Raw genomic sequence first — 27,085 nt, 5'->3', positions numbered from 1 at the left:
GTCACATTCTGGAGATCATTTCCATGGGTTTCTTGAGACCATATTTCTCTTCATGAGAGATTACGTTTTGAGCCTATTTCTATTTACTAGATGTCTGCTGATTTATAGCTGAGAACACTTTCTAGTTTAACAAATCTCTTATATTTGAAGTGCAAAGACTTCATGCCTATGCATTTTATTCTCTCATCAAAACTCTTTAGGGCTTTCTGAACTGACACCTTATTCTCAATTTAAATCAGGGAAATTCCTTTATGGAACACACTTGCTGCATTATTACTATTTTGTCTATAATTTGCACTAATATTGTATTTTATCTTGTTTTGAAATATCAACTAATGGATTATTTGAATTTGTAAGAACATTACCTAAAGAATAATCGTTTCTTAATAAAATGTATTGAACTTAAAAAATTATTATTAAAACCCTTTAACTCGCACAAATTCTCTTTATTGACTTTACAAATGTCAAAATGAATTATTGATACTAGAAGGTTGATGAAATTGATTGCTTCATTTAAACTATCTTTATCGACGAGCAAAGGTCCATATGACCAGTGGTGGTGGTTATTTCATCCCTGCTTCATCACATCTTTCTGCCATTCCATTGGCTGGAGGCCATAGCGGTGTTTTTTTCCAATGATGTATCCCCAGATATGTCATGAATTTGAGTAACTGTTTTCCTGAGAAAGGAGTCCCATTGTTTGTCTTGATGATGAGTGGGATACCGCAGGCTGCAAAAATTTCATTCAGGATGGGCAGTATGGCTGCCTCTGATGTTAAAGGCAGTTGACGCTCTAGAGGTAAACAAGATTTTTCATTGATGACAACCAGTGTCCAAGAATCCATACAATTCAGCTGCCAACATGGACCACACTGCATCTGGGAGATCAGATATGTGTAACTGCTCCATTCTTAAAGGCTTCCCTGTGCCTTGACATGGGTGTTAGGTTTGAACCATTTCTTCTACCTGGCGATCCAGTCCTGGGAACCTTACCTTCTGTCTGGGTGTCATCTTGGTTGCTACCATCCATCTGTGACTCTTATGTGCAAGGTTGACAGTTCACCAACATAATGTCTGCAGTATAACTATCCAGGTGCCATAGAGGAGTATCCCTTGCTCCGTGTCCGACAGCTTCTCTTGCACGTTCTTGGATACAAGTATCTGATCTCTGTTGATCCCTATCTTGCACTGACTGTTGTTGGTGGTGTGCCTCAATAATTGTCTTCTCATCATGGCTTTTACTTCTTCCATGGCGCTATAGTTGCATGATTCTCTCAACATCTCCTCTAGTGTTATTTGTACTGGGGCGCTCCGACATAGTACAAAGTTGATGTACTCCTCTGCCAGTGATGGTGCATGGCTGGCACTCTGAACAGGATGTCTGGAGACCTAGAGTCTTCAGAGTTGTGTTTTTTCTCTTGTTTGTCAAGATTTTTAAATTGTAATCCATTAATCATATTCACCATCTTTCTTTCGTGGTGGAATCGTTGGATGTAGATAGTTACCAGTGCTGGATTGTTAATGATCATGAATCGTTTTCCATACAGGAACAATTGGTGATGTTTGTATGCCCCCATGATGGCCAAAACTTCTTTCTCCAGTTGTGAAGAAGCTCCTTCCACCTTGGTTAGGCTTCTGCATGAGAATGCAATTATTTATTTTTAAGAATATTGGCCGAGCTAGGATGGCTCCTAGTCCTATTGGGCTGGCATCAATTGTTAGATCTGAGCATAGGAAGGCATCAAAGTAAGCTGAGTGATCCATGGATGTTACTTCATCTTTTATGCTTGCCAATGCTTCTTCACATTTCGCGGTCCACACAAATTGTTTGCCTTGCTTGTGGTGTACGTACTGTGGCAAAGTCTTTGATGTAGAGGGAGTAGAAGCTCACCAGGTCCAGGAATGAACTTACACCAGCTACTTCCACTGTTATTTGCATTTTGTTGAGTGTCTCAACCTTGGTTGGATCTTGTTGCATTCCTTTGTGGGAAAATATGTGCCCAAAGAAAATGAGTTTATCTTTTTTAGGCTCCCATTTGCACTCATTTAGGGTCAAATTATCATGGTTGTGCGTCACACTTATGATACACAAGGGGGCGCAAGGGCGACGTCAAACCAGAGTGAATTTTATCAAGCCACATAAGGCAACCTTGCACAGCCCTGCATGGCAAATCGCTGCCTTGCCCTACTCTGCCCCAGGGAGGCGTTCCATAGGTGGAACGTGGGAGTTCCCAAGCATTCACCCATCGATTGCTAGGGGTGCAATCCCAGATTTGCCATTAATGGAAGACCTGGAAACACGTCAAAATGCTACACCTCCCTAAGTGAGGCGTAACGAGGAGAGGTGTCTTTATTTCTCCTTGTTTTTCCTCTTTCCTGAGAGGAAAATACTTCTCAGGATTGTTTTTGTGCAGGAAGGTCTACCTTTCTGCACAAAACAATCCTGGCTACAATGCAGGCACCCTTGCACCAGGATGCAAGGGTGCCTGCATTGGTGCTAGATAGTCCAAATTGCCGCAGCACTAGGAAAGGACAGGAATGGACTCTATAATGTTAAATACGGTGCATCCCTGCCCTTTTCTTTTCACACAGAGCAGCAAGGTGGCTTACTGTGTTGTGCTGTGCCAAAAAATGATAAACATGAGCCTCATTCTTTTGTCCTGTTCTTCCTTTGTGTGGCCAAACACTAAGATATCATTGCTGTAGTTTAGGCAATTTTTATGGGTTTGTGGTCCATTTTTCATACTTGGATGAACGCATAATGTTCCATATGGTTCTACTATTTAACCCCTTCGATGCTCATGACGAGCTAGGCTCGTCATGAGGTACACCTCTCGTACACTCATGACGAGCTGAGCTCGTCATGAACAATGGGAATCTATTTTGGTCAGCACACAGAGTAAATCTGCACCGCACCGATGGTGTTAACACAAACTTGGCTTTATGCTTTCCCACGAAAAACTGCATTGTCACTGATTTCATGATCTCCTTTTTTCCAACATCTGAATGTGTTCTGGCTGTCTGTCTAGTGCTGCAGCTAGTCATGAGGTACCCCTGCTCACCATTCTCTAATTTTGGTGATAATTCTGCTGAGGTCCTGCATTTGTGTGCTTGTATTTGTATTGTATGACAGTGTGACTTCCTTCTTGGCTTTTCAGGTCAACCTCTTTCTGATTTCATCCACCTTATTCTGCAAACGCTTACAAGGTTATTATCTTTGTTGCAGTCTCAACATGTTTGACCTATGGCTGGGCAGGTGCCAGTGTGTGGGTTGGCAATCTGCACTGGTAGCATGTTTTGTCATTTTTGATTGTTGTCAGCATTTGTCTATGCAGCTATTTGATTCCTCCCATGATTCTGCATACTTGCTCTAGCGTCTTTTCCGATAATTTTCCGTGTTTATGGTGAGGATCTTGGTTCGAAAGACTATCGAATAGCCCCCTTCATGAGTCGCAATTTTAATGCTTCTTCATTGTTGAATTTTTGGAATTTGCAGTAGTCACCAGCCTTTGTAGTCTCATCACTTAGCCGGGTCTGGTGGCTCAGTGGACTAATGCGTCTACTGCAGGGGCCTGTGTTCGACCTCATGGTCACAGGTTCAAATCCCGGCGGGTCCACTCAGCCTTTCATCCATTTGGGGTCGATAAAATGAGTACCATTGAGTTGGGTAACAACAAACATCTGTTATTTCAGCGCCAAGATGCCCGTAGTGGTGAACGTGCGCTTTACAAATACTCATGTTATGTTATGTTGTTACTTGGTATTAAATACTAGGGGACATCAGAAGATGGAGCTTTGCATGTCTTCTTAAGCTCAGGACAGGCTTGGCCTGTAGAAACAAAAGGGCAAATTTACTACGCTTTCATGCGGTAATCAACAGTTTAAATGTTGTTGCTAGACCTGTCATCCTTAGGGTAGTCTTTCCCTCAACTTTTTGCCTCTCATTTTTGCTGATTCTTTTTGTTGGACTTAGTAACCTGAGCACTTTACCCCTGCTAACCAGTGCTAAAGTGCTTGTCCCCTAAAAGTCCCTTGTAAAGTGGTATACCATACGCACAGGGCCTGTACTTCGAATGCTACTAGTGGGGCCGCAGCACTCTTTGTGCCACCCACAAAAGAAGTCTTTCAAAGCTGTTTCAGGCCTTATACTGCAGTGCCTGTGTGTGCAATTTACTGATTCTTCGACTTGGCATTTAAAACTACTTGCCAATCCTTAAACTCCCCTTTGATTCATATAAGTCACCCAAAAGGTAGGCCCTAAGTAACCCTAGGGGAAGGGTGCTTTGCAAGGTAGGACACGTACCTTTATGTTTGCATGTCCTGATAGTGACAAACAGCATTTTTAGTTGTTCACTACTGTAAGGCCTACCTCTCTCATAGGCCAGCATTGGGAATTCCTTAATACACTTTTACGCTGATCAGAGAGGAGTAGCTTTTTGATGTTTCATATGCATGGAATGGTAATGATAAATCCTCCTTACTGGTTAAGTTGGATTTAACATTACTGTCTTAGAAAGTGGACATTTCTCAGTACTTATTGCTCTTTGTGCCTGACAGCCTGTCTCCAATACACGTCTGGGTTGGGGGACAGCTACACTGTGTTCATTCCCTCTAGACAACCACAAACACCGGAAGGTGAGCCTCATATGCATTCTGAGCACTTATCTGCATTCTGTTGGGTCTTCCTGGGTAGGGAGGAATGGGAGGCGCTGACACTTACACTTCAATGAGAAGTGTCCTGTCCACACACAAAGCACAGATTTACCCCCCTCCCCCCCACCCAGGGTTAGCCTTGCAGACAGGACTGGCTTGAACGGGATCCTTGTGCACTTCAGAGAGTTCTTTTGAAGTCACTCCCCTACATCCAAGGCACCTTTGGGTATAAGTACTGGATCTCTGACCCCCTAAAGTCAGCCACTTCTGGATCTTGAACTGACCCTCTGTCAGAAGGACTACTGTGCTGCCTAAAGGACTCAACTGGGATGCTTTTCTGGAAGGACTGCTTTTCTGCTTGTTGCCCTGCTGCCTGCTGCTCCCCGACTCTACTGGAAGAATGCTGCTTTCCCTCCAAATGATCTCCAAGGGCTTGCTGGCTTGCATCCTGTTTTCTGAAGTCTCATGGACACACAATACTTCTACAATTCTGCTGGTGATGCTGGACTCTGCCTTCTTTGACTCCTACCCTTGCTTGAGGTGCCCCCCCAAGTGCTGGGCATCAGAAGTCAGTTCTGGCACTTTTTCCACATGATCGTCGACACAGCAGTACCTTTGCGCCGATTGGAACCGACACATCACCTTCAATGCCACAGCAGGGGTTGCTGGATGACAGAGATTCTACAGCCAGCGCTGCTCCACACCAACAGACAGCGCGGCTCGACATCGTCACAGCGCCTGCATTGCAAAAGTGGTTCAACACTGAAGCTTTCATGGACGGCACGGATTGGCGCCAACGCTCGCCTCCATCCAGGGATCGATGACAACTTCGCATCTCCTCGACTACTTGACAATGGTGAATTCTACAGCACAGATAGAAAGAGGAAAATACCTCAGGAGATTGCTTTTGTGCCGGTAGGGGTCCCTTCCAGCATAGAAACAATCCTACCTACAAAGCAGGCACCCTTGCACCATGGTGCAAGGGTGCCTGCATTGGTGCTAAAGGAAAACAAGGAAAGGCTTGGGTCCTGTCACTGTCCGGCCTGGACCACTACTATGCATTGGTGCTAGGCAGCACATTGTGCACCAGAACAGGTAAATGATAGGAATACACAGTATAGTGTTAAATAGGGTGCATTACTGCCCTAACCCTATCACATAGTGCAGCCCAGCAAGCGGCGCTGCATGCTTTTTTTAAATGAATATACCCCTTAGTCTCACGCGATCTTTCTTGTGAGACCTCACGTCTGTGTCCTTTTTTCTTGACACATTCTGAAAATGGCTAATGTTTAGAGTGGCCGCATGGACTTGTGGGGCGTTCTTTCACTGCTTCTTACAGGAAATAAATTACAGGCAAGCTCACCTTTGGTGCTGTGGTTTGGACTTGCAGGTGTATTTGCTTTGCTTTGCTTTCCTGCCATAGGGGTCTGTGCTGACACTCGAACTATGCTATGGAGCGCTCACTTCTTCCTTTTTCATGGGCGTCCGCAGGGGGGGGGGGGGGCAAGAGGGGGCGCTTGCCCCCCCTGGATTCAGGCTAGGTTCTAGAGGATGGGCCCACATACCTGGGCCGATTTTCCTACCTGAAAGGCTGCTACAGCGCCGAGTGTGACTCTCAGCAGGTCACAGAGTGAGGACGGTTCATTGCCATGGGCAGAATGACAATGGGCCCGCTGAGGAGGCACAGCATGGAGCATCTCCGCCCATCCCAGGCCTCAGGAGGTAAGCAGCACAATTAGCAAGTCTTAGGCAGGGGACGGGAGCTTTAGTCTCTCACAGCAGGCCACAATAATCAGATAAAAAGCTACGGGGCGCGGGTGGGGGCGTTTGGGGAGCGGGGTTAGTGCAAACATTCTCAGTTTAAAAACTGTGAAGTGACAGACCGGATTGAAATTTAACCTTTATTATTAAATTCCATCCGTTTGTGCAATGGGGAGAATGCTGTATACAGCTAACAGTGAAAAAACTCTGCAAAAAACACTAAGGACTGAAATAACTACATTTAAAGAACTTTCAGCCAGATGCATCAAGCTTAAAACCGGTCGCAAAGGGGCAGATTCTCAGAATCTACCCCTTTGCGACCGGTATTTTTGCATTTGGGATGCATCATCCGAAATGTAAAAATCGCAAATTGAGAACTCGCTAAATTGCGATTGTTTGCATTTAAGGAATCTCAAATTGAGATTCCTTAAATGCAATGCATGAAAGTTTCAAAAATAGCGAATTCGCTAATTGGACACGCAAATTACCACGAAGTACAACTTCATGGTAATTTGCTAAAACTTTGAAAAATGCACTGAAGTGCATTTTTCAAGGTTTCATGTTGCGCACACACATGCCATAAGGGCATGTGTGTGCGCAACATATGTGCACAGATCAATTTCAGGGGTGCAACAGGGTGTCCTTTGGACACGCCTGCATCCTTGAAATCGCAGTCTCAATTTGCGAATCGCTAATTGCAATTCGCAAATTGATATTGTCTTCCCATTCATTCCTATGGGCCTCTAGGCCCATAGGAATGAATGGGGAGGTATTCCTTAATTGCGATTCGCAATTTGCACGTCACAATTAAGGAATTCTAAGAAATCGCTATTTTTTATGCGATTTCTTCATGCATAGCATTTTGCTATTCCTTATTAGCGAATCCTTATTTTTCGCTAATAAGGAATCGCAAAATGGATGCTTGATGCATCTGGCTGAATATGACTAAAAATGGGAAAAAAATGAAAATTCGATTTTGACAATGTTGTAGTGAAAAATGTAATTACTCCTCCATGTTGTGGCCAAGGGAGACGTAAGAGCAGAGGAGAGATAAAGAGAGAGACAGAGCCAAAAAGAAAAATAAGAGACGTAGAGGGGAGTAGAGACAAAAGGAGAGGGGGAAAGGGAAGAGGGAAAAATGATTGATGAGAGAAGATAGGAAAAGAGGCGAGAGGGGGTGACATAATTATAGATAAACACAATGAGGGAAGGAGACGGAGGGAGACAGAGGGTGACAGACAGAGGGAGTAAGAGAGAGGGAAGGGGGCGACAGAGGGAGGGAGACAGATAGAGGGAGATACAGGGTGAGATACAGACAGAGGGAGACAGAGGGAGACAGAGAGAGAGGGAAAGAGAGTGAGACAGAGAGCGAGGGAGACAGAGAGAGCGAGGGAGACCGAGAGAGAGGGAGACCGAGAGGGAGGGAGACCGAGAGGGAGACCGAGCAAGAGGAAGACAGAGGGAGGGAGACAGAAAGAGGGAGACAGAGGGAGGGAGACAGAGGGAGGGATACCGAGGGAGGGAGACATATAGAGAGGGAGACCGAGGGAGGGAGACAGAGAGAGAGGGAGACAGAGAGAGAGGGAGACCGAGGGAGGGAGACAGAGCGAGAGGGAGACAGATAGGGCGGGAGACAGAGGGAGGGAGACAGAGGGAGGGAGACAGAGGAAGGGAGACCGAAGGAAGGAGACCAAGGGAGGGAGACAGAGACAGACAGAGGGAGACAGAGAGAGAGGGAGACAGATAGGCGGGAGACAGAGGAAGAGAAAGAGAGAGAGGGTGGGAGACAGCAGGAGGAAGACAGAGGGCGACAGACAGAGGGAGGGAGATAGACAGGGAGACAGATAGAGGGAGACAGACAGAGACAGACAGAGGGAGGGAAACAGAGAGAGAGGGAAAGACGGAGAGAGAGGGAGACAGAGAGAGGGAGGAAGACAGAGAGAGGGAGGCAGAGGGAGGGAGGCAGAGGGAGACAGAGAGAGAGGGAGACAGGGAGACAGAGAGAGAGGGAGACATAGAGGGAGGGAGGCAGCGGGAGGGAGGCAGAGGGAGGGAGACTGAGGGACAGAGACTGAGGGAGAGAGACAGAGGGAGGAAGGGAGACAGACAGAGTGAGTGAGACAGAGGGATACAGAGGGAGACAGAGAGAGAGAGAGCGAGGGAGAGCGAGAGAGAGAGGGAGACAGAGAGGGAGGGAGACAGAGAGAGGGAGGGAGGGAGACAGAGACAGATAGAGACAGACAGAGACAGATGGAGGCAGAGACAGGGACAGGGGAAGACACGCAGAGACAGACAGACGGAGAGGGAGACAGAGGGAGGGAAACACGGATAGATAGAGACAGACAGATAGAGACAGAGACAGGGACAGACAGGTAGGGGCAGAGACTAAGACAGGCAGAGAGACATAGAGGGAGACCGAGGGAGAGAGAGGGGCAAGGGAACAGAGGGTGACAGAGGGAGACAGAGAGGGAGACAGAGAGAGGGAGATAGAGGGAGGGAGAAAGACATAGGGAGACAGAGAGAGGGTGACAAAGGGAGGTAGACAGAGGGAGGGAGATAGAGGGATGGAGACAGAGGGATGGAGACAGGCAGATGGAGACAGACAGAGGGAGACAGACAGAGGGAGATAGAGACAGAGGGAGACAGTCAGAGGGCGACAGACAGAAGGCAACATACAGAGGGCAACATACAGAGGGCAACAGACAGAGGGAGACAATCAGAGGGAAGGAGACAGAGGGAGGGAGACGAAGGGAGGGAGACAACGGGAGTGAGACAGAGAGGGAGACAGAGAGAGAGAGGGAGACAGCGGGAGGGAAAGAGAGGGAGGGAGGGAGACAGATAGACAAAAGGCGACAGACAGAGGGCGACAGACAGTGGGCGACAGACAGAGGGCGACAGACAGAGAGCGACAGACAGAGGGAGGAGGGCGACAGAGGGAGGTAGACAGACAGAGGGAGAGAGAGAGACAGAGGGAAGGAACAGAGGGAGAGAGAGGGAGGGAGACAGGGAGAGAGAGAGCGAGATAGACAGAGTGAGTGAGACAGATGGAGACAGAGAGAGGGAAAGGGAGGGAGAGAGAGAGATAGAGAGGGAGACATGGAGAGAGAGAGGGAGACAGAGGGAGGGAGAGAGACAGAGGGCGACAGACAGGGGGAGACAGACAGAGGGAGGAGGGCAACAGAGGGAGGTAGACAGAAAGAGGGAGAGAGACAGACAAAGGGAGGGAGGGAGACAGAGGGAGAGAGAGGGAGGGAGACAGGGAGAGTGAGGGGGTGAGACAGAGAAAGAGCGAGGGAGACAGAGGGAGACAGGGAGAGGGAGGGAGACAGAGAGATAGAGAGAGGGAGGGAGACAAAGAGAGAGGGAGGGAGACAGAGAGAGAGGGAGGGAGACAGAGAGACAGACAGAGAGAGAGAGAGAGAGAGAGAGAGAGAGAGAGAGAGAGGGAGGGAGACAGAGAGAGAGGGAGACAGATAGGGCGGGAGACAGAGGGAGGGAGACAGAGGGAGGGAGACAGAGGAAGGGAGACCGAGGGAAGGAGACCAAGGGAGGGAGACAGAGACAGACAGAGGGAGACAGAGAGAGAGGGAGACAGATAGGCGGGAGACAGAGGAAGAGAGAGAGAGAGAGGGTGGGAGACAGAGGAGGAAGACAGAGGGCGACAGACAGAGGGAGGGAGATAGACAGGGAGACAGATAGAGGGAGACAGACAGAGACAGACAGAGGGAGGGAGACAGAGAGAGAGGGAAAGACGGAGAGAGAGGGAGACAGAGAGAGTGAGGAAGACAGAGAGAGGGAGACAAAGGGAGGGAGGCAGAGGGAGACAGAGAGAGAGGGAGACAGGGAGACAGAGAGAGAGGGAGACATAGAGGGAGGGAGGCAGCGGGAGGGAGGCAGAGGGAGGGAGACTGAGGGACAGAGATTGAGGGAGAGAGACAGAGGGAGGGAGGGAGACAGACAGAGTGAGTGAGACAGAGGGATACAGAGGGAGACAGAGAGAGAGAGAGAGCGAGGGAGAGCGAGAGAGAGAGGGAGACAGAGAGGGAGGGAGACAGAGAGAGGGAGGGAGGGAGACAGACACAGATAGAGACAGACAGAGACAGATGGAGGCAGGGACAGGGGAAGACACGCAGAGACAGACAGACGGAGAGGGAGACAGAGGGAGGGAAACAGGGATAGATAGAGACAGACAGATAGAGACAGAGACAGGGACAGACAGGTAGGGGCAGAGACTAAGACAGGCAGAGAGACATAGAGGGAGACCGAGGGAGAGAGAGGGGGAGGGAACAGAGGGTGACAGAGGGAGACAGAGAGGGAGACAGAGAGAGGGAGATAGAGGGAGGGAGAAAGACAGAGGGAGACAGAGAGAGGGTGACAAAGGGAGGTAGACAGAGGGAGGGAGATAGAGGGATGGAGACAGAGGGATGGAGACAGGTAGATGGAGACAGACAGAGGGAGACAGACAGAGGGAGACAGACAGATGGAGACAGTCAGAGGGCGACAGACAGAAGGCAACATACAGAGGGCAACATACAGAGGGCAACAGACAGGGGGAGACAATCAGAGGGAGGGAGACAGAGGGAGGGAGACAAAGGGAGGGAGACAACGGGAGTGAGACAGAGAGGGAGACAGAGAGAGAGAGGGAGACAGCGGGAGGGAAAGAGAGGGAGGGAGGGAGACAGATAGACAAAAGGCGACAGACAGAGGGCGACAGACAGTGGGCGACAGACAGAGGGCGACAGACAGAGAGCGACAGACAGAGGGAGGAGGGCGACAGAGGGAGGTAGACAGACAGAGGGAGATAGACAGAGGGAAGGAGACAGAGGGAGAGAGAGGGAGGGAGACAGGGAGAGAGAGCGGGATAGACAGAGTGAGTGAGACAGATGGAGACAGAGAGAGGGAAAGGGAGGGAGAGAGAGAGATAGAGAGGGAAACAGGGAGAGAGAGAGGGAGACAGAGGGAGGGAGAGAGACAGAGGGTGACAGACAGGGGGAGACAGACAGAGGGAGGAGGGCGACAGAGGGAGGTAGACAGAAAGAGGGAGAGAGACAGACAAAGGGAGGGAGGGAGACAGAGGGAGGGAGACAGGGAGAGAGAGGGGGTGAGACAGAGAAAGAGCGAGGGAGAGAGAGATAGAGTGAGTGAGACAGAGGGAGACAGGGAGAGGGAGGGAGACAGAGAGATAGAGAGAGGGAGGGAGACAAAGAGAGAGGGAGGGAGACAGAGAGAGAGGGAGGGAGACAGAGAGACAGACAGAGAGAGAGAGAGAGAGAGAGAGAGAGAGAGAGAGAGAGAGAGAAAGAAAGATGTGTGTATGCCGGGTCTGGTGGCTACGTATACGAAGGCGTCCGCTGCAGGGACCTGTGTTCAACCTCATGGTCATAGTTGTTTTTGTTGCTCTAGCCTCTCCCCCCTCCCCCACTGACCCCACCTCCACCTGTGCAGCCCTCGGCCACAAACCACACTTTAAATTTGGCCCCTGAGAGAAAGTTTGTGAGTTCCCATGCTCTAGAACCGCATCAACCTGATTTAAAATGTTTTTGGTTTTTTTCCGGTCATTTTTTTGTTTTTCCCTCTGTTTTATTGTAGTTGCCAGGTCGTCTGCGGTGGCGCCTCACAAGATTTTTCTCTTGCCCCTATCCCCTCCCCCTCTGGTCGAGCAAGTCACCCTATGGGTTTCTTTGTTTATTTAAGCTCTTTGTCTTATTAGATTTTTTTAAATGTATTTAATACTTGTGCTCAATCATGTCGGAGGATGGTGATGAAGTTAAAATGTCCCCCCCCCCCCCCCCCTGGAAACATTTCTGCGGATGCCCATGTCCTTTATCATTGCTGGAGCTCAGAGTACTTTGACACAGGTGGGCTGCTTCCTTTGGCACACGTGGATCAGAATCCCATTACTGATCGTCAGTTGTTTTGTCGTTTCCTGAGACAGTGTGGGGGAATTAGAATCAGACACAGATCAGTGAGGCGCACAGAAACCACTTTTACTTACATGTGCATCATACAGGGAGCACGGGCTGACCTGAACGTTGGCGCTCTTCTTATTCTGGGATACCAGACCCAAGCGTGTGTTTCCACCACTTCCTGGCCCTCCTATTTTTTATTTTTTGACAGAGTTTTATATAGCGCCAACTTGACCCGAATCGGATATCAGAGCGCTTTACATAGCACCAGTTGCATTACATGAGGACACATTCATTTTTGTTAGGCACAGGAGATTAAGTGATTTGCCCGGAATCACAGGGTGTTCAGCGTCATTGCCGATACTTGAACCCAGTTCCCCAGATTCGAGGTTGACAGCCCTAGCCTGTAGGCTAATTCTCTCTAGTAATCCTCAGTTGCATATCGCACGGAGTTCTTTTCTCAGGATTGCCTGCTTATTGTATGCTGTGTGTCATGAAAATTATGTTATGTGTATTTGTATAGCACACAACTCAGCTGGGAGGGGTCTTGGTGCTGAAGCAGGAGCTGTATAAGCCACATGTGTGGTTTCTCATGTAGTAAATACACCAGAGCGAAGACCAGAGAGCAGACTGCGGACTGCAGAGCAGACTGCAACATTGCTTGTTCAAAGGTCATGCATGCAAGGATTCCTGATCTGCCATTGGAACCAGTTTTACATTCAAAAACACCTGAAATGTATGCAGCTGTGTGAGCGGAACAAGGGCTACTTTATGCAGCTTCATACTAGTGAATCCATTTGAAGATTCATGGGCAGGGGTGGGGGGAGAGAGCTGTCACAAGGCATTCTACTTGTATCAGACCTGAGTAGTTCAGCATTTAGCATGGATTTGACACTGACCAGATCCTGCTCTGTTATTATCAAGTACTCTGCATTTCTTGGGCTACAGACTATGACTTCGGGAACATTATTATAAGGAACTCTGTCAGAGAGCAGCTGAAAAATCCCAGGGTAAACCCTCACTCACAGTGTTTTCACTCTTCAATTCTCATGCCTCTGTCTTTTTCCCCATCTGTGTACCTTCCTGTCTGTCTCTGTATCCATCTGTCTGTCCCCACATCCCTCTATCTGATTTTGTCCATCTCCATTTGTTCATTCCTCTCTTCTTTCCTTTCACTCCACTCCCTTTCTTCACTCTGCTGTTGTGTTTTGTGTTCTCTCCTCTCCTTCATTGTCACCCTATCTCTCATACTCTACTTCTCACGTTCGACTTATGGAGAGTGCACTGACTCCAGGCCACACTAGGTAAAATCAGGAAGAAATGATGCCTTGCTTCCTCCTTCTTCTTTCAACCTGCAGTGCCTTCTTCTATTGTTTTCCAGAGTGAATATCTCTCCTTCACTCCTGATTCTCTCATCTTCCTGCTTTCTTAGTGCCCCATCAGGGTGTGTGTTACCAGCTTCTTGCCCCGCATACCCCTACCCCATAGACTACCTATATGCACCGCTTTCCTAGTCTCATAATCATCCTTCCACAAACCCCAGACTAGTATCACACCCTATTCTTCTTACCTCAGATGGTGGGTAAGGTGGCCCTCCTGAGCACTGAAACTGTCTGCCCCCAGTGGTTTTACCAACTGAGCCGCCCTATAGCATCTGGAGAGATCTTCAAGAAGGTGCATTAGTTCTCTGTGCACAGATGATAAAAAAAGCTCTAACATACAGGTTTTTGCATTTGTTTTCGCACTGTCTTGTATCTCTATCGTTGTGCCTGCCATCCCTAGGAACTCTTTGAGCCCCCAACGTCTGCTGTCAACCTCGAATGTACACTAGTATTAAAGTATGCCAAAGGAAAATGAATTGGCAAACCCAATTGCTCTACAGCTGGTCAACAAAGGCCAGAACTCTTGGCTTTGCCAGTGATTGTCTCTTTAGGTGGCATCAGGTAAAAGCAGGCAGACTACTGAAATGTTAGAACTTCGTTCCGGATACCCGAGGAGAAAGAGCTGGAAGTGATCTTAGGGGAACATATGCATAGTGACATGTAAAATACCTTCAAAGCCTTTAACACAAACTTCCACTCTAAAAAATCTGTATGACACACAGATAGCATATATTTGATTGCAACATAAATGTGAACAGCACTGCCTTTAAAGTTGGAGACACAATTACGTTTTTTCTGTTGTCAGAATAACCTTAGTTTCTCCACTTGTGCACTGCATCAACTCTGGGGTGGTATTCCTATATATGTGGCTCTGGTTGGTGCTAACCTGTGCAGGAGCAGACACAGTTCCTTCTCCGCGTCTTGCCTGCTCTGTGTTTGCCCCTTCTCTGCAGTACTCGGCCCTCGGCACGTGGACGACATGGGGCGGAAGAAGAAGAAGCAGCTCAAGCCTTGGTGCTGGTATCCTTTGTTCGGTGCATGCGGCAGTAGGGGATCACGCGGGGTTTGTCGCGTTGGGGGACGCAGAGTGGGCAGGGACTTTACTTGTGTGTGAGGGGTAGCTGTGCAGAATGGAGGCACTGTGTTAGATGAGGGACAGTCTCTTTGTTTTAAGAATAAGAAGGATCGCCGCGTTTAGCAGACTGCTAAGTGTAAGCTTGGTGTACTTACTGGTAGCAACGAGTACGGAGCTTGGAGTATGGCTGTTAAGGGTCTTCGTGGTTGCAGGAACATTGTGGGTGTTAAGGAAGCGAGCGCTTAAGATGTGACCTGGTGAAAGGAGCAGAAACTGTGTAAGAATGCTGCGGGATGTTGTAAGTTGTGGTCTTGAGGGGTGCTTTGGAGATTGGGAACCTTGTGTATGTTGAGATTGGGTTGCAGCGTGGAAGGTGTTGGTCTGAGTACAGCCATAAGCAACAAAGAGCCCAGTTAACATTTGAAAAGGGCCTTCTAATTCGCAGAAACAGTTGCTGCAGCATTTTTTTCTTTTAGTAACTTTTGACCTGTTTCAGCTAGAACCTTCACTTCTGCATATTGTGCAGCAGATGATGCGTTATGTGGCAAGTTAGGAAAACCCATAATTGTGCAGGAAACTGCACTGCCTCAGAATCATATCATTAGAGTGTCCCTGGGTACCAACCCTTTCCACCGATATTTGCATTGACATTGTGGTGCAAACATAGATGGGATGCATCTTTTGATATTTGTCCAGTGTATAACTTTCAGGTATAATTGGGGTTCCCAGTTATGGTATTTTGTTTTTGCCATTTCTATTTCTACGTATTTGGTTTTGCTAATGGTATATATATTTATCCATACTTAATTTGGGTTTTGCGAAGAAATGAAGTTGAAACTAGTATATTTCCACATTTATGTAACCAATAAATGTGCCTTCATGCTTTAATGATATGACCACCCACAGATTATAAATCAATGCAGGTATATGAAAACATGAACATTTTAGTATCAAGGTTGTGCATATCTACTGAAAATTCCTTTTTTAACCCCTTACCTGTCAATCTGCACAGCTATTCATGATGGGCAGTATTTAGAATCACTCCAAAGAATCCAGAATCTGTTTTTATCCATACTTAAAAATAGGCTTAAAATAGATTTCTGTCTGTATCTGCAACAATTCGAAATTAGGGAGCCTTTGGTATAAAGTAACAGTAGACCAGGAACACCTTTTCCTGAGGTTGGATACACAGTTAATAGAGCATTGGAGTGGAGAAGTGTGGCTCAGTGGTTAGAGCAGGCAGACCCTGAAGCAGAGGTCAGACCCGGGACCAGGGTTCAATTCCCGACGCGGCAGGGTCTTGAGCTCAAATGTCCACGGACTTGATAATTCTCGCTTCGGTGCCTGACCTAATCATGGGTTCACACTCTGCAACTCTGGGCATTAAGCTTGCTTAATCTCCACAACGGCCCCCCGCGGCGGGATTCCTGGCTTTCACCTTGGGGATGCCCTGTAGAGGCTATCTCACAGCGAAAAGCCAGGACAGGTTCCCAAGGCAAGCGCTTAGAGACCCCTGGGTGATAAGCGCTATATAAATCCAATATACAATACAATACAATTGGAGGCAGGGGTTAAAGTAACTTTTGCTCATGAATATTTGTTTCTATTTCAAGTCTGCTGAACTCACTGTTTTTGTACTTATTTTGTAACTTGGAGTCTTTGTAATTCGAGAGTCTTGTCTAGTGTCCCAGAGAATTTATTTTTTTCCGTAAAAATTCACTTTTGCCTAATCTGCATGTCCTATAGTATAGGAAATAGTCGGGTGTAATATGTATAATGGTGACGTTTCTGTAGCCTTTCTGGGGGTTTTGTCTTGCGTAAGATGTCCGATTATAAGTCAATTGTTAAAATGCATGCATGTTGGGCATAGTGTGTGTTGTGTGATGACTGACTAATATCCATCACTGAGATTACTTTCATATTTCACCATACTAATTCACCACTATTCCTTTATGGGCTTCCGGAGAAGCGTGCTTCAGCACCCCATCAGGGGTAACAAGCGCTATATAAATACAAACCTTTTTCCTCCTCTATCCTTTTGCTATCATTCCAAATCCAAATAACTGACTAACCTATCCACCCCTTAAAATGTACTTGCATGTTTCACTATACTAATTCAACACTAATCCTCTATGGGTCCCGGAGTAGCGAGCTACTCGCCGAAAAAGTGATTTGACGCCTCGTCAGGGGTAGTAAGCGCTATATAAATGCAATTACAATTACAATACTTTCATTCAATGCCTCCATTATGCGAATGTACATCCACAAAAGTACTCCTAAAAAGAATCACACTCACAATCTTGCATGGTGCCATACAGCAGAAATTGTTTTACAGGATCTCAGTAACCACAATGCAAAATGTATGAGACCAATCACTGCTTTCTGGAAATTCAAGTACTCCACATGCTTAGAGAAAAACCTATACCTCTTTTCTGTTCCTCCCTCTGTCTAACCTGTGGCTTACACACTCATGTGAGGGCACATCACCCATCCCTTATGTCATTATAGATACTGGATGTGTCTTCCTTGTACTGTGGCTGGACGAACAGATAAGTCAGGGGACAACACCTAATCCTGAGGGCAAATGTGGGGCAGCTTCATAATAAAGTCTTTCTCAACTCTCCCTAGATATCAGGTTATGGCTGTGATTCTAAATAGAGAAGTACAAAGAATGTGACGGTGTCTGTGCGAAGGAGATTACTGTACCTAGTTACATATCGATAGTAATATTACCACCCTTCCCGGTGACTTGCTGCATGACCAAACTTACTGTCCAGCCAGCCGCAGCTGCGGCAGTTAATAGCGGTGTGGCGGTGGGGCTGGCTGGGGGGATTTCGAGAGACGACCACAAGTGAAAATGAATTATTTATTTAATTTCCCCTTATGGTCATGCCTTGAAATACCCTCCAGCCGCCCCACTTGCAGCAGCTGTGGGCCCTGCCAACCTGGAACTGCAGGTCCAGCAGCTACTCACTGAACTTTGCAACTTCTGGGGACAACTTGCTTGGCTCAGATTGTCTCTGGTAATCAGCGCCCAATTTGCTTGATTAGACCTTGCACATTGGCGTCCAGCTCTTCATCACCCTCAGATCAGACCCATTTTGTAGACTGGAGGCCTTGACCTATCATTGAAATTGCGGAGGGATTTAAAAGAGAAAAGAAAAAAACATCTAGAGACATATACATCGGTTAGTCAGTCAGTGCCCTAGTGCCGGTTTATCTTAACTTGTCGGGCTTAGTACAAGATCACGGATGGCCAAAAAATGCTTTGTTAATTGTTTGTTCGATGAGAATGGCACTGTTCTTGACCATTGGATTGGCACAGGGTCACTAGTGATGATGTAGATGCTCATCGACAGTTGGCATGTACATTGTTATATGCTGTTATTTTTCCGTACTTTGCGTTTGACATAAGATCTTTCCAGCATCAGCAAAAAACTTCCCGGCACCTGCCAGCTCCATTAGTACTGTTGTGGTACATATCTGCTGTATGAGAGTGAAAAAGAAAACGAGCATGGCAAAGAGGAGTTGTTATTTTCTGGGGTCTTAGTGTATCAAAGGTCCCCACAAACAGATAACCAAACCACGAGTTTCCTACACCCAATGGGGTCTATTCAACACTGGGAAAAGGTGAATTCAATGTTCATGTTGTGTCAAACGTCAGTAATAAAAATAAATTAAACAAGCTATGCTGCAAGAGGAAGAAGAAAAACAAGAAGGGTCCAAGTAGTCCTGAATAGGTTGCAGTTCAAATGTACTGGTAAGTTGCTATTGTTCTCTAGCAGATGTTAAAGTTTTGGGCCCTCATTACGACTGGCCTATTAATTCTGAAGGCTCTGTAACATGAGTTACTGGGCCCATCTGAATTATGGCTCTGAGTTGCTATACCTTTAAATGGCTCTTGCATTGCGCATGGTGATGCAAAGTCAGCGCAAAGGTTTCAGTAAGATTTAAAAAGCCACGCAGGGGCGATTTGCACCCACTTGTAAAGGAATGTCAAGCAATGCAGCAGCTTGCATTAGGTTGCATTACATTTCATAGTGATAGGTGTTCCATAGGTGGAGCATGGGCAATCCCGCACATCCATCCATGTAATTAGACGCAATCCCAGATTTACTAAAGGCAGTAAACCTGGGATTGTGCCAAAAAACTGAGCCTACAGTAGAAAGGCATAACAAGGAGAAATATCTTTATCTAACCTCTTTACTTCCTCCTTCTATGCGTGATACATTCTGCACACAGTGCGCCGGTGCTAGGACTGAAGAGGAAGTATATTAGGGGGAGAATATGAGTTTGGCGACACACAGGACCACCAAACCCGGGGTGGCACGGCGGCTACCACCGCACTGGCTGTCTGATTGCCCTATTTTGAGTTTTGCAGTTGGACCGCTGCAGGCCCGCTGCAACTGCAGGGGAACCCTCATTTTCCAGGGGCGTGAGGCAGTAATTTGCTGACAGTGCCGTTCAATACATATAAAACGTGACAGGATTAGAGGAAATAAACTGATTTCCTTACCACAGGCATGTGACTTAAAATTGACTCTGGGGGAAAGTACGAAATAACAATAGTCACAATAACAGAAGCATATCATACTCTGTAAAAGTATCAAACTAAAGTTTGGAGTTTAAGATGTGGTTGTCGATGGTGTTTCGATCGCCAACAATGGTTATGGGATCATCATCAGGACTAAACAATCAAAACAGGGCCTGGGAAGTTGCTGGCAAGGTGTGAAGCTGTCGGTACAAGAGAGGGAGAGGTGTCCCAACCCAGGTTGGTGGAGATCCACACTATAGAGGTTGTAAGATGAGATGACACAGGGAGGAATGGAACTGCCAGAATGGACATAATGACGTAATGGACTCCAACCTTTCACGGAGTATAAGATGCTTCTCTAATTGTGACTATTGTTATTTCGCACTTACCAAGAGTCACTTTTAAGTCACATGCCTGTGGTAAGGAAATCCCCGTCACATTTTGCTCGTTTGATTTTTTAATGTATTGTTTAGCTCTAACTTCTGTGAATAAATTCTAAATATCAGTCATTTGTACATGAGCAGACCCGATCCTGATTGTAGTATTGTGGCTATAGCTATTTATTTCTCGTGAAAGGGACCGCTGTCTCTAATAACTTACTACTACCCTTGGTCCCTTCTGACTATAAGGGTCACCTTGTTCTTTGTTTTTAGGCAGTGCAGTTGCAGCACCGCTAAGAATATTATGATTTTCCTCACTGCCAGCCTTTTCATGGCGATTAGCCGACCATGAAAATGCTGGCCGTGAGGGAACTAAGGGGCCCTGTAGGACCCCCTGGTGCCTCAGGCCACAAAGAGGCATAATAATAATAATAATAATAATAATATGAAATTTATAATGCGCTCAGCTTACCCGGGGGCATCCCGGCGCAAGGCATGCAGGGGGAACATGTTGTGCCCCCTGTGTGCATGCACCCCCTGTGATGCACAGCATGGACTGCGGAGTCCATGCCTTGCAGGAACAGGCTTTGGGCTCCCTTTTTCAAAGGCACCGCCGTGGGACCACCAAAGGACTGCCTACCAGACAACGAGAAAACTTATAATCTGGTGGGTGGCCGACTGTGGACTGACTTTAGCTGTGTGGGAGCAGGCCGACTGCATGGCAGCCCTGCCCCCACACCTCCAAAGTCGTAATCAAGCCCTTAGTAGATATGTTCCATTTCTGCTGCCTTTGTTCCACGCAGCGCAGTAGCTTTGCTTGCTGCAGTGCTTTGCATCAAACAATAGTAAATATGCCCCTATGTGTTCAGCAGGAGCACCACAGGTCAGTGGAATTGCACCTGGAGATTTCACCTGCTGCAAGCAATCAATTGGTAATAAACTGCTTTCTGCAGGCATTGTTTTAGTGATCTACATGCCTGTATTACTGGCCTAGAATTCTGTGTGTAGAACAATTAAGGAACTCAAACTTGCTTTTGAACCATGAGGGCTTGGGCTAAAAAACACTAGCTCTCTAACTAGTCCCCTATCTTGGCAATCATGTGACTAAACATTCGTATTTCTTTATTTGTTTGCATTTTCCAGGCTAATTGGTTGTCAGTGGTTGGAAAGAACGGTCCACCCATGCCAGAGACGTTGAGTCCTCATGAAGTGGAAAGTGGACTGCAAGAGTTGCGCCGTGGATGCCTTAGATATATTGTGAGTAGAAAACACAACTGTGCTGCTTTTGGAAGAGATCCTTGGGTAAAGGTCAAATAGCTCTTACACTATTTCGGTCTGATGCCCTCCCCAAGTGGTTGATCAGTGCCTGTCTGTTCTTCGCTGTTGGCAAAATGTACCTGTCATACAGCCTCTCCACCCAGTGATGGGGTAATCTGTTCTTTGTTTGGTGACATGGTTTAAATATCATTACAGCCAGGATTCAGGAATGACCTGAGAGCCTGCTTTTTCCTTTTCTCGGGCACAAATCTGTTTTAGGGCCCGATTACGAGTTTGGTAGTGAGACTGCCAAAAAGGGCCACTCACCAGATTATGAATTTCCTCGTGGTCTGGCGATCAGTTTTTTGCCATTCCCATGGCAGTGCCTTTCAAAAAGGCACCGCAATGGGAGTGCCAAAGCTCATTCCTGCACGGACCAAAATACACAATGTTATGCATTTCATAGCATGCAGGAACTGGGGGTTTAATCATACAGGGTGGCACAAAATGTGCCCACCTGCATTCACCCCCTGGGGAGAGGCACTAAAGGCCTCTGTAAGGGCCCCCAGAGTTTCCTCATCACCACCCTTTCCATGGTGGGCTCATCGCCGTGGATAGGGTTGCAGTGAGGAAACTCGTAATATGCGGGGCGGTGCCGCAGCAGCACCACCAAACATATTGTAACCTCACAGCACCACACCACTGCCAGGGATCAAGGATCCCTGGTGGTTGCAACAGTCCCATCATAGTCCGACCGCGGTACTCGTAGTATGACGGCCGGACCACTGTTGCGGTGGATCCCAACCACCACCGCACCTCGACCACAGGTTCGGAGGTCCGATGGACAGCCAAACGTACTCAGGACCTTAATCTAGACGAATGTTGAACATCCTTCGACTGTCCCTTATGGATTGCAATCTGTTTTGATCTCTGCATCTGTGACATGAATGGTTGTGCTAGTGGCAGTTCTGTGTGCAAATTAAAGTGTTGATAATGAAGATCAATGGTGATCATGTTCTCTTTAATAATTTTCTTAATTCCCAGTAGATTATGAGCTGTTTAAAATGCTGCTGAAATTGGGCAATGAGGTTTTCACTATTCTGAAATCTGCTGCCATTGTTGCTTTTCGTGCCATTTTATTCACAGACTGTGTGACATTTAAATTGTATTTTTATTTTTTAAATGCTTATTTTGGCTCCTTTTAAATTACTCAACTTTGTCCCCCAATAGAGTGGGAGCTTGGCCATTAACAGTAACACTCCCACACACAATTAGAATGTGCAACATAACTGCAAATTTAGAATTCAATGGAGAGTAATCTATGAGACAGAGCTTCCACATTTTCTTTGCATTTTAAGGTGCAGCGCTATCTCAGTGCTTTTGCTGGTTGCAGACACGCATTGATTTCTCATGCAGAGAAATGTTATTACCTCATTTCTTAATGCAACCGAATCAATCACTGTTCACTAAATACAAAAATCATATCCAAGTCCCAGAAAACCACTTGCCACATATTTACCATGAAATGATATACCTCCTAACAATCTCTGAAAGTGAGCCTTTGTGTTTTCTTCTTCTGTCCTACTACTCAATTCCCTTCTGCCCCTGTCCCAGCTGCATCCCCTCCTATACTATTTATCTTATTTCTCTCATTATTTCTTTTATATTTTTTCCAACCTCTATTCTTACATCTGAAGTGTGTTTCCTATAGTATTCCTGACCCAAGCTTTCTCAATCATTTCTGATTCCCCTCTTAGTTCCAGGATCAGTCTTCTCTCCTTCACGACTATCAAATTGGGTAAGACTAACATCTCGAATTTATAGCATTTGAAATGGTTGACATATTGTCAGGTACCCCACAAGACTCACCTGGGCTTGTGAGGTGATTCTGCAGAGACGACACAAACCACCGCCCCTGGTCCCAACCTACCCCGGCGGGGAGTAACACCCGACAAGGATAAGATGAATCCAGGGACGGGGGCCAATAAAGCAAGAGGAGTTGCCTTGTTGAATGGGACGTAGGGTAGGGTCTTGGCACAGCTAAGGAAACAAGAGAAGACCAGATTAGGACGTGGTACTCTTTCCGCACTATAGAACACCCCACAACACACATGCAGGAAGGAACCCCTGGCTCCGGTACTCACCAAGACACACTCGTGCCGAACCAGGAAGAGGCCAGCAACGTAGCGTCCAGGTGCCTTTATGCCTAGGAGAAGAAATGAATGAAAGCGCTCCTGCACAAGAACCACCAAGTCCAAACAAACAAAAGAAAGCGCTCCTGCGCGTAAGTGACCAATATTAGAACTCCAGGGTAAGTGCTATCGCGCGGCCCAGTGCATGTAGGCACATGCTATAGATCAGCAGTGATCCTACGCTTCTCGCGTCAGGTCACTAGGAGTAGCACCCCTGCGCAACTGCCAAAAGCAAGGAAAAAACAAGCAATGTCTGTTACAGCGCTCCTGCGCTTAGTAACAGTGAAAGCAACAGCGTACCTGCGCAACTGCCAAAAGCAAGGGAACACACAAGCAATGTCTGTCACAGCGCTCCTGCGCTTATTAACAGTGAAAGCAGCAGCGCTCCAGCGCAGCTGCCAGGGAAGGGTTAATCCTGGTCTCAATGGAACACAGCGCTTCTAGCGCTCAGCAACCGGTGCAAGTGTCTGAGCTCTGGGAGCTCCGGAGAGCACAGGCCAGTGCAACCCACGACCTTTAGAAACAAGCTACCAGGAATAAGTCACGTAACGCATGCAGGCTTGGGGTAAGCGTTACCGTGACTCGTCGTGCCGAGGAACCTCCAGGGATCAAGTAGGGCAGAACCGCTCCGCTGCCGTCTGCTGGGCTCCGTGCACACTCAAGAAACGGAATCAAAAGCATCGAACCGGAGGCGCTTCACGCCCTTAAGCGTAGTCCCCCAGAAGTGATGACATTGGCCGGAGGACTAGACCGGGATACCACTTCCGGCCGGAAGTGAGTATTCCCGCATGTATGCTGTGGCGTCCGGAACGGCAGAAAACCGCCACCTGACACATATGGTATAAATTGTTCATTATTATTATTGTTACTCTATTACCTTTCTCCCACTTTCTTGGCGTTGCTATTCATACCCCTCTCCCACTTCTTCCATTAAATTTTTGTCCTCTGCCTTACCTCACTAATTCTCCTTTGCCTTCTTACCCATCCCCTTTGCCATCTCCCTTCTTCCTGCCTCTCCTACCTCTGTTCTCTCACACTATCCTGTTTTAGGCCCTTCTACAGAAAGCTTTAGTGTTGTGACACGGCCTAATGTCTTCATAGACCATATAGTCATAAAATACAGAAATGGCCATGGTGTCAGCCTCTTAAGTCATTGGTTTCTGTCAAGCACTGGCTCGATGGGCTGTCCATCATATTTTGGATCAGCCCCCAGCATTTGGTGGATGTGCAGTTGTAGTTGAAATTCTTTAGTGCAGCTGCAGTTGATAATGAGATTGAGGTAATCCTTTTTTCAGTCATTTACTTCAAACCGTCCTGTCTCTCTGTCCTAATGCTGCTATGGCACTGCCTCCTTTTGCCCTCTTGAGAGCCCTTCCAATGCTGGCGTGAAATTATATTTGTTTTTGCAGGAAAGGAAAGCACTAAAATCACTCCCACATTGACTTGTGTCACATATTTGTCTGCTCTCATTTGTTTCCTGGCCTGTCTGGTGCCACAGCTTTTGCAGCTCGCAGCTGATGGACAACGCTTGCTGGTTTGGGAAACAGCCTTTACAACCTGGTTTTTACCACGTTGTACCTTTACCACAAATGTTTTTAGAACACATATGCTTTTACAGCGTATGCCTTTTCCACGTATTTAAGGTAAGTTTGGGGGTTTGGTGGGTCTCTCCCCACAAATACATTGTTTATATATATGAATACATATATAAATATATAAACAATGAGTGGCAAAGGTATACGTTAAAAAAGCATATATGTTCCCAAAACATGGAGGGTAGAAAGTGTGTGGTAAAGGCATGCAGAGTATTTCCCTGCATTGTTACGTCATACAACCGCAGGATTTCCAGTCCCTACTTGCCACTGTCCCTGGCCCTGCCTGATGTCTCAGCTAGAAATTACTAAACTCCAGGGCAAACATTTAGAGAACTGTCTCCTTTGTTTTTCTTTGGAAAAAATGCAAAGTATTTTTTTAGTTAAAAAAAACCCTTTTATGGCGGGTTCAAATTGTCTTCATGAATTTTTTAATCCTTGCTTGTAGAGACATTGGACGGCCTGAGGGAGGCAGCAAGCAAGGTCCAGGAAATGAGCTGCGCCATTGCGCCAGAAACATGAAGAGCTCAATGCATGCTGAAACAGAAAAGGGACTTCTGATTTTATTTTGATTTTTGATGCTCTCCCAGTGCTGTGGAGGAGAGGGCAAATATTACGCATGAGCCACATGCGTACCAGCTCACTCCCACTCCTCCGCCAGCTCATGCCTACTCCACCTGCCCCTCCAAAGCGCCATCAGGAAAGCGCCCCTTCTAGCATGCCGCTGGAGGATTGGAGAAAAAGTGGCGGAGGCCTGACTTTAATTTTTTTTGTTTAACAGTTTGATATGTATTAAAATAAAAAATAAAAACAACACACTTGGGGGGGCGTGCCCAGGCAGTGAAGCAAGATGGCCGCGTAAAGAGCAGCTCCGGGACCGACCCCATCTTCGCGACTATCCTTTAAATGATCCGGCCCACCCAACAGCAGTTTTACTTGTCGGAATAATAGCGGACACAAACCCGCCAACTCCGGTCCGTCTCCGACATCGGAGACCGAAGATACGGCCGCTGCGGAGGTAGGGCCTGCCCTCGGGGCTCACACCGGGACCCGCAGTGCTGCGTGGGGCCGGGACAGGGCTCCGGATGATCTGGCCTGCTCACGTGGTGGCGCCGTGTCTGGAGGGCGAGGCCGTCGGGAAAAGAGGATCGCTTCTGCATCTGGAGACCGAGGCCACCTCGGCCCCACAGCTGATTAGGACTGCTTGGGACTGCCCCAGACGGTTCAGGAAGACCTGTTGCTTGCACCGGATTCCCGTATGGAATATACCAAGGGGCGCTTTTGTGTCACTGGGGTCTGGTGTGCCCTGCCCCTCCCCACCCCTGCATTCCAGGCTGCAGTCAGAGGCCGCAACAGATGCACGCTGCCTCCTGGGGTCCCTCGGCTGCACTGGCATGGCGCCCTGCGGTGCCCCAATATCTTTGAGGGTGTGGGGTCGGGGCTGCGGGACCCTTGCATTGCCATCTAAGGAGTAGCGGGGCCTATTGCATCAGTGAGAAAGAGGCCCGAACCATCCACAGGACCCAGTGCAAATACACTAACCTGGGACAATTAGTACAGTCCCTTGTCCCGCCACCGCCTCTACGACCAGCACAGGGGCGGATCTCTTACTAGCTGATAGTGGACCTGGAGCGTTCCAATTGACCACACACAGGGTCACACTGGCACCCTCATCATCTGTCATCTCTTGGCTCGTTGTCGGAGACGTTGTGGCTGCTTTGCCGGGGTGCCCTTGGGCAAGCTGGTAGTACACGGAGAGTGTCGCGATGGAGCGCAGTAAGACTGCAGGGGCCCGTCGATTGAAGGCTATGCAAACCAACAAATTGGACTGCTATACTGTCTCTAAAGAAACGCAACAACCCCGGTTGTCCAGAGACGCAATCTTGGGGGGCTTGGGTGAGGAGGAAATGGAAATCACACTAAAGGACGTAATGGAAGCCATCACTGGTGTTAAGACCTCCCTGGATACAGTGGCGATCGAAGTTGACCTCTTCAGGAATGACATGGCGAAACTGAACGAGAAGGTCAAGCATGTTGACCTTACCACCGCCAATCTCGTTGGTGATGTTGCACAGCTTCAGGGAGAGATTCGCGACCTCCAGGACTTTCGTAAGCTTACTGACCTCAAGCTGGACAACTATGAGGGCTGCCTGCGACGCAACAACCTACGCATCCTGGGTGTTCTGGAGAAATCGGAGAGCCAATCCTCTGACCTCTTTGTCGAGGACCTTATTCTGAAGCATTTGCAGCCCAAGGGCCTCAGTAAGTTCTTTATTATTGAACGTGCCCATAGGATCCCGGGCGGCAGTCCCAAACTGGGCGCTCCTCCATGGCCCATGCTGGCACGGGTCTT

At 47.5% G+C, this 27,085-nt stretch overlaps 1 protein-coding gene across 1 annotated transcript in view; it reads left to right on the top strand.

Moving 5' to 3' along the window:
• LOC147666653 (uncharacterized) overlaps nt 1-27,085 on the top strand; it is a 158,608-nt gene that overhangs the window by 112,691 nt on the left and 18,832 nt on the right. The window contains exon 4 of the mRNA XM_086948992.1: nt 20,835-20,948. Coding sequence (XP_086805118.1) covers nt 20,835-20,948 — 114 coding nt within the window. The remainder of the gene's footprint in view (nt 1-20,834; nt 20,949-27,085) is intronic.

Source organism: Lissotriton vulgaris, unplaced genomic scaffold (assembly GCF_964263255.1).
Source record: "Lissotriton vulgaris unplaced genomic scaffold, aLisVul1.2 SCAFFOLD_1211, whole genome shotgun sequence".
NCBI classification, from domain to species: domain Eukaryota; kingdom Metazoa; phylum Chordata; class Amphibia; order Caudata; family Salamandridae; genus Lissotriton; species Lissotriton vulgaris.
This window is presented reverse-complemented; position numbering and strand designations above follow the sequence as displayed.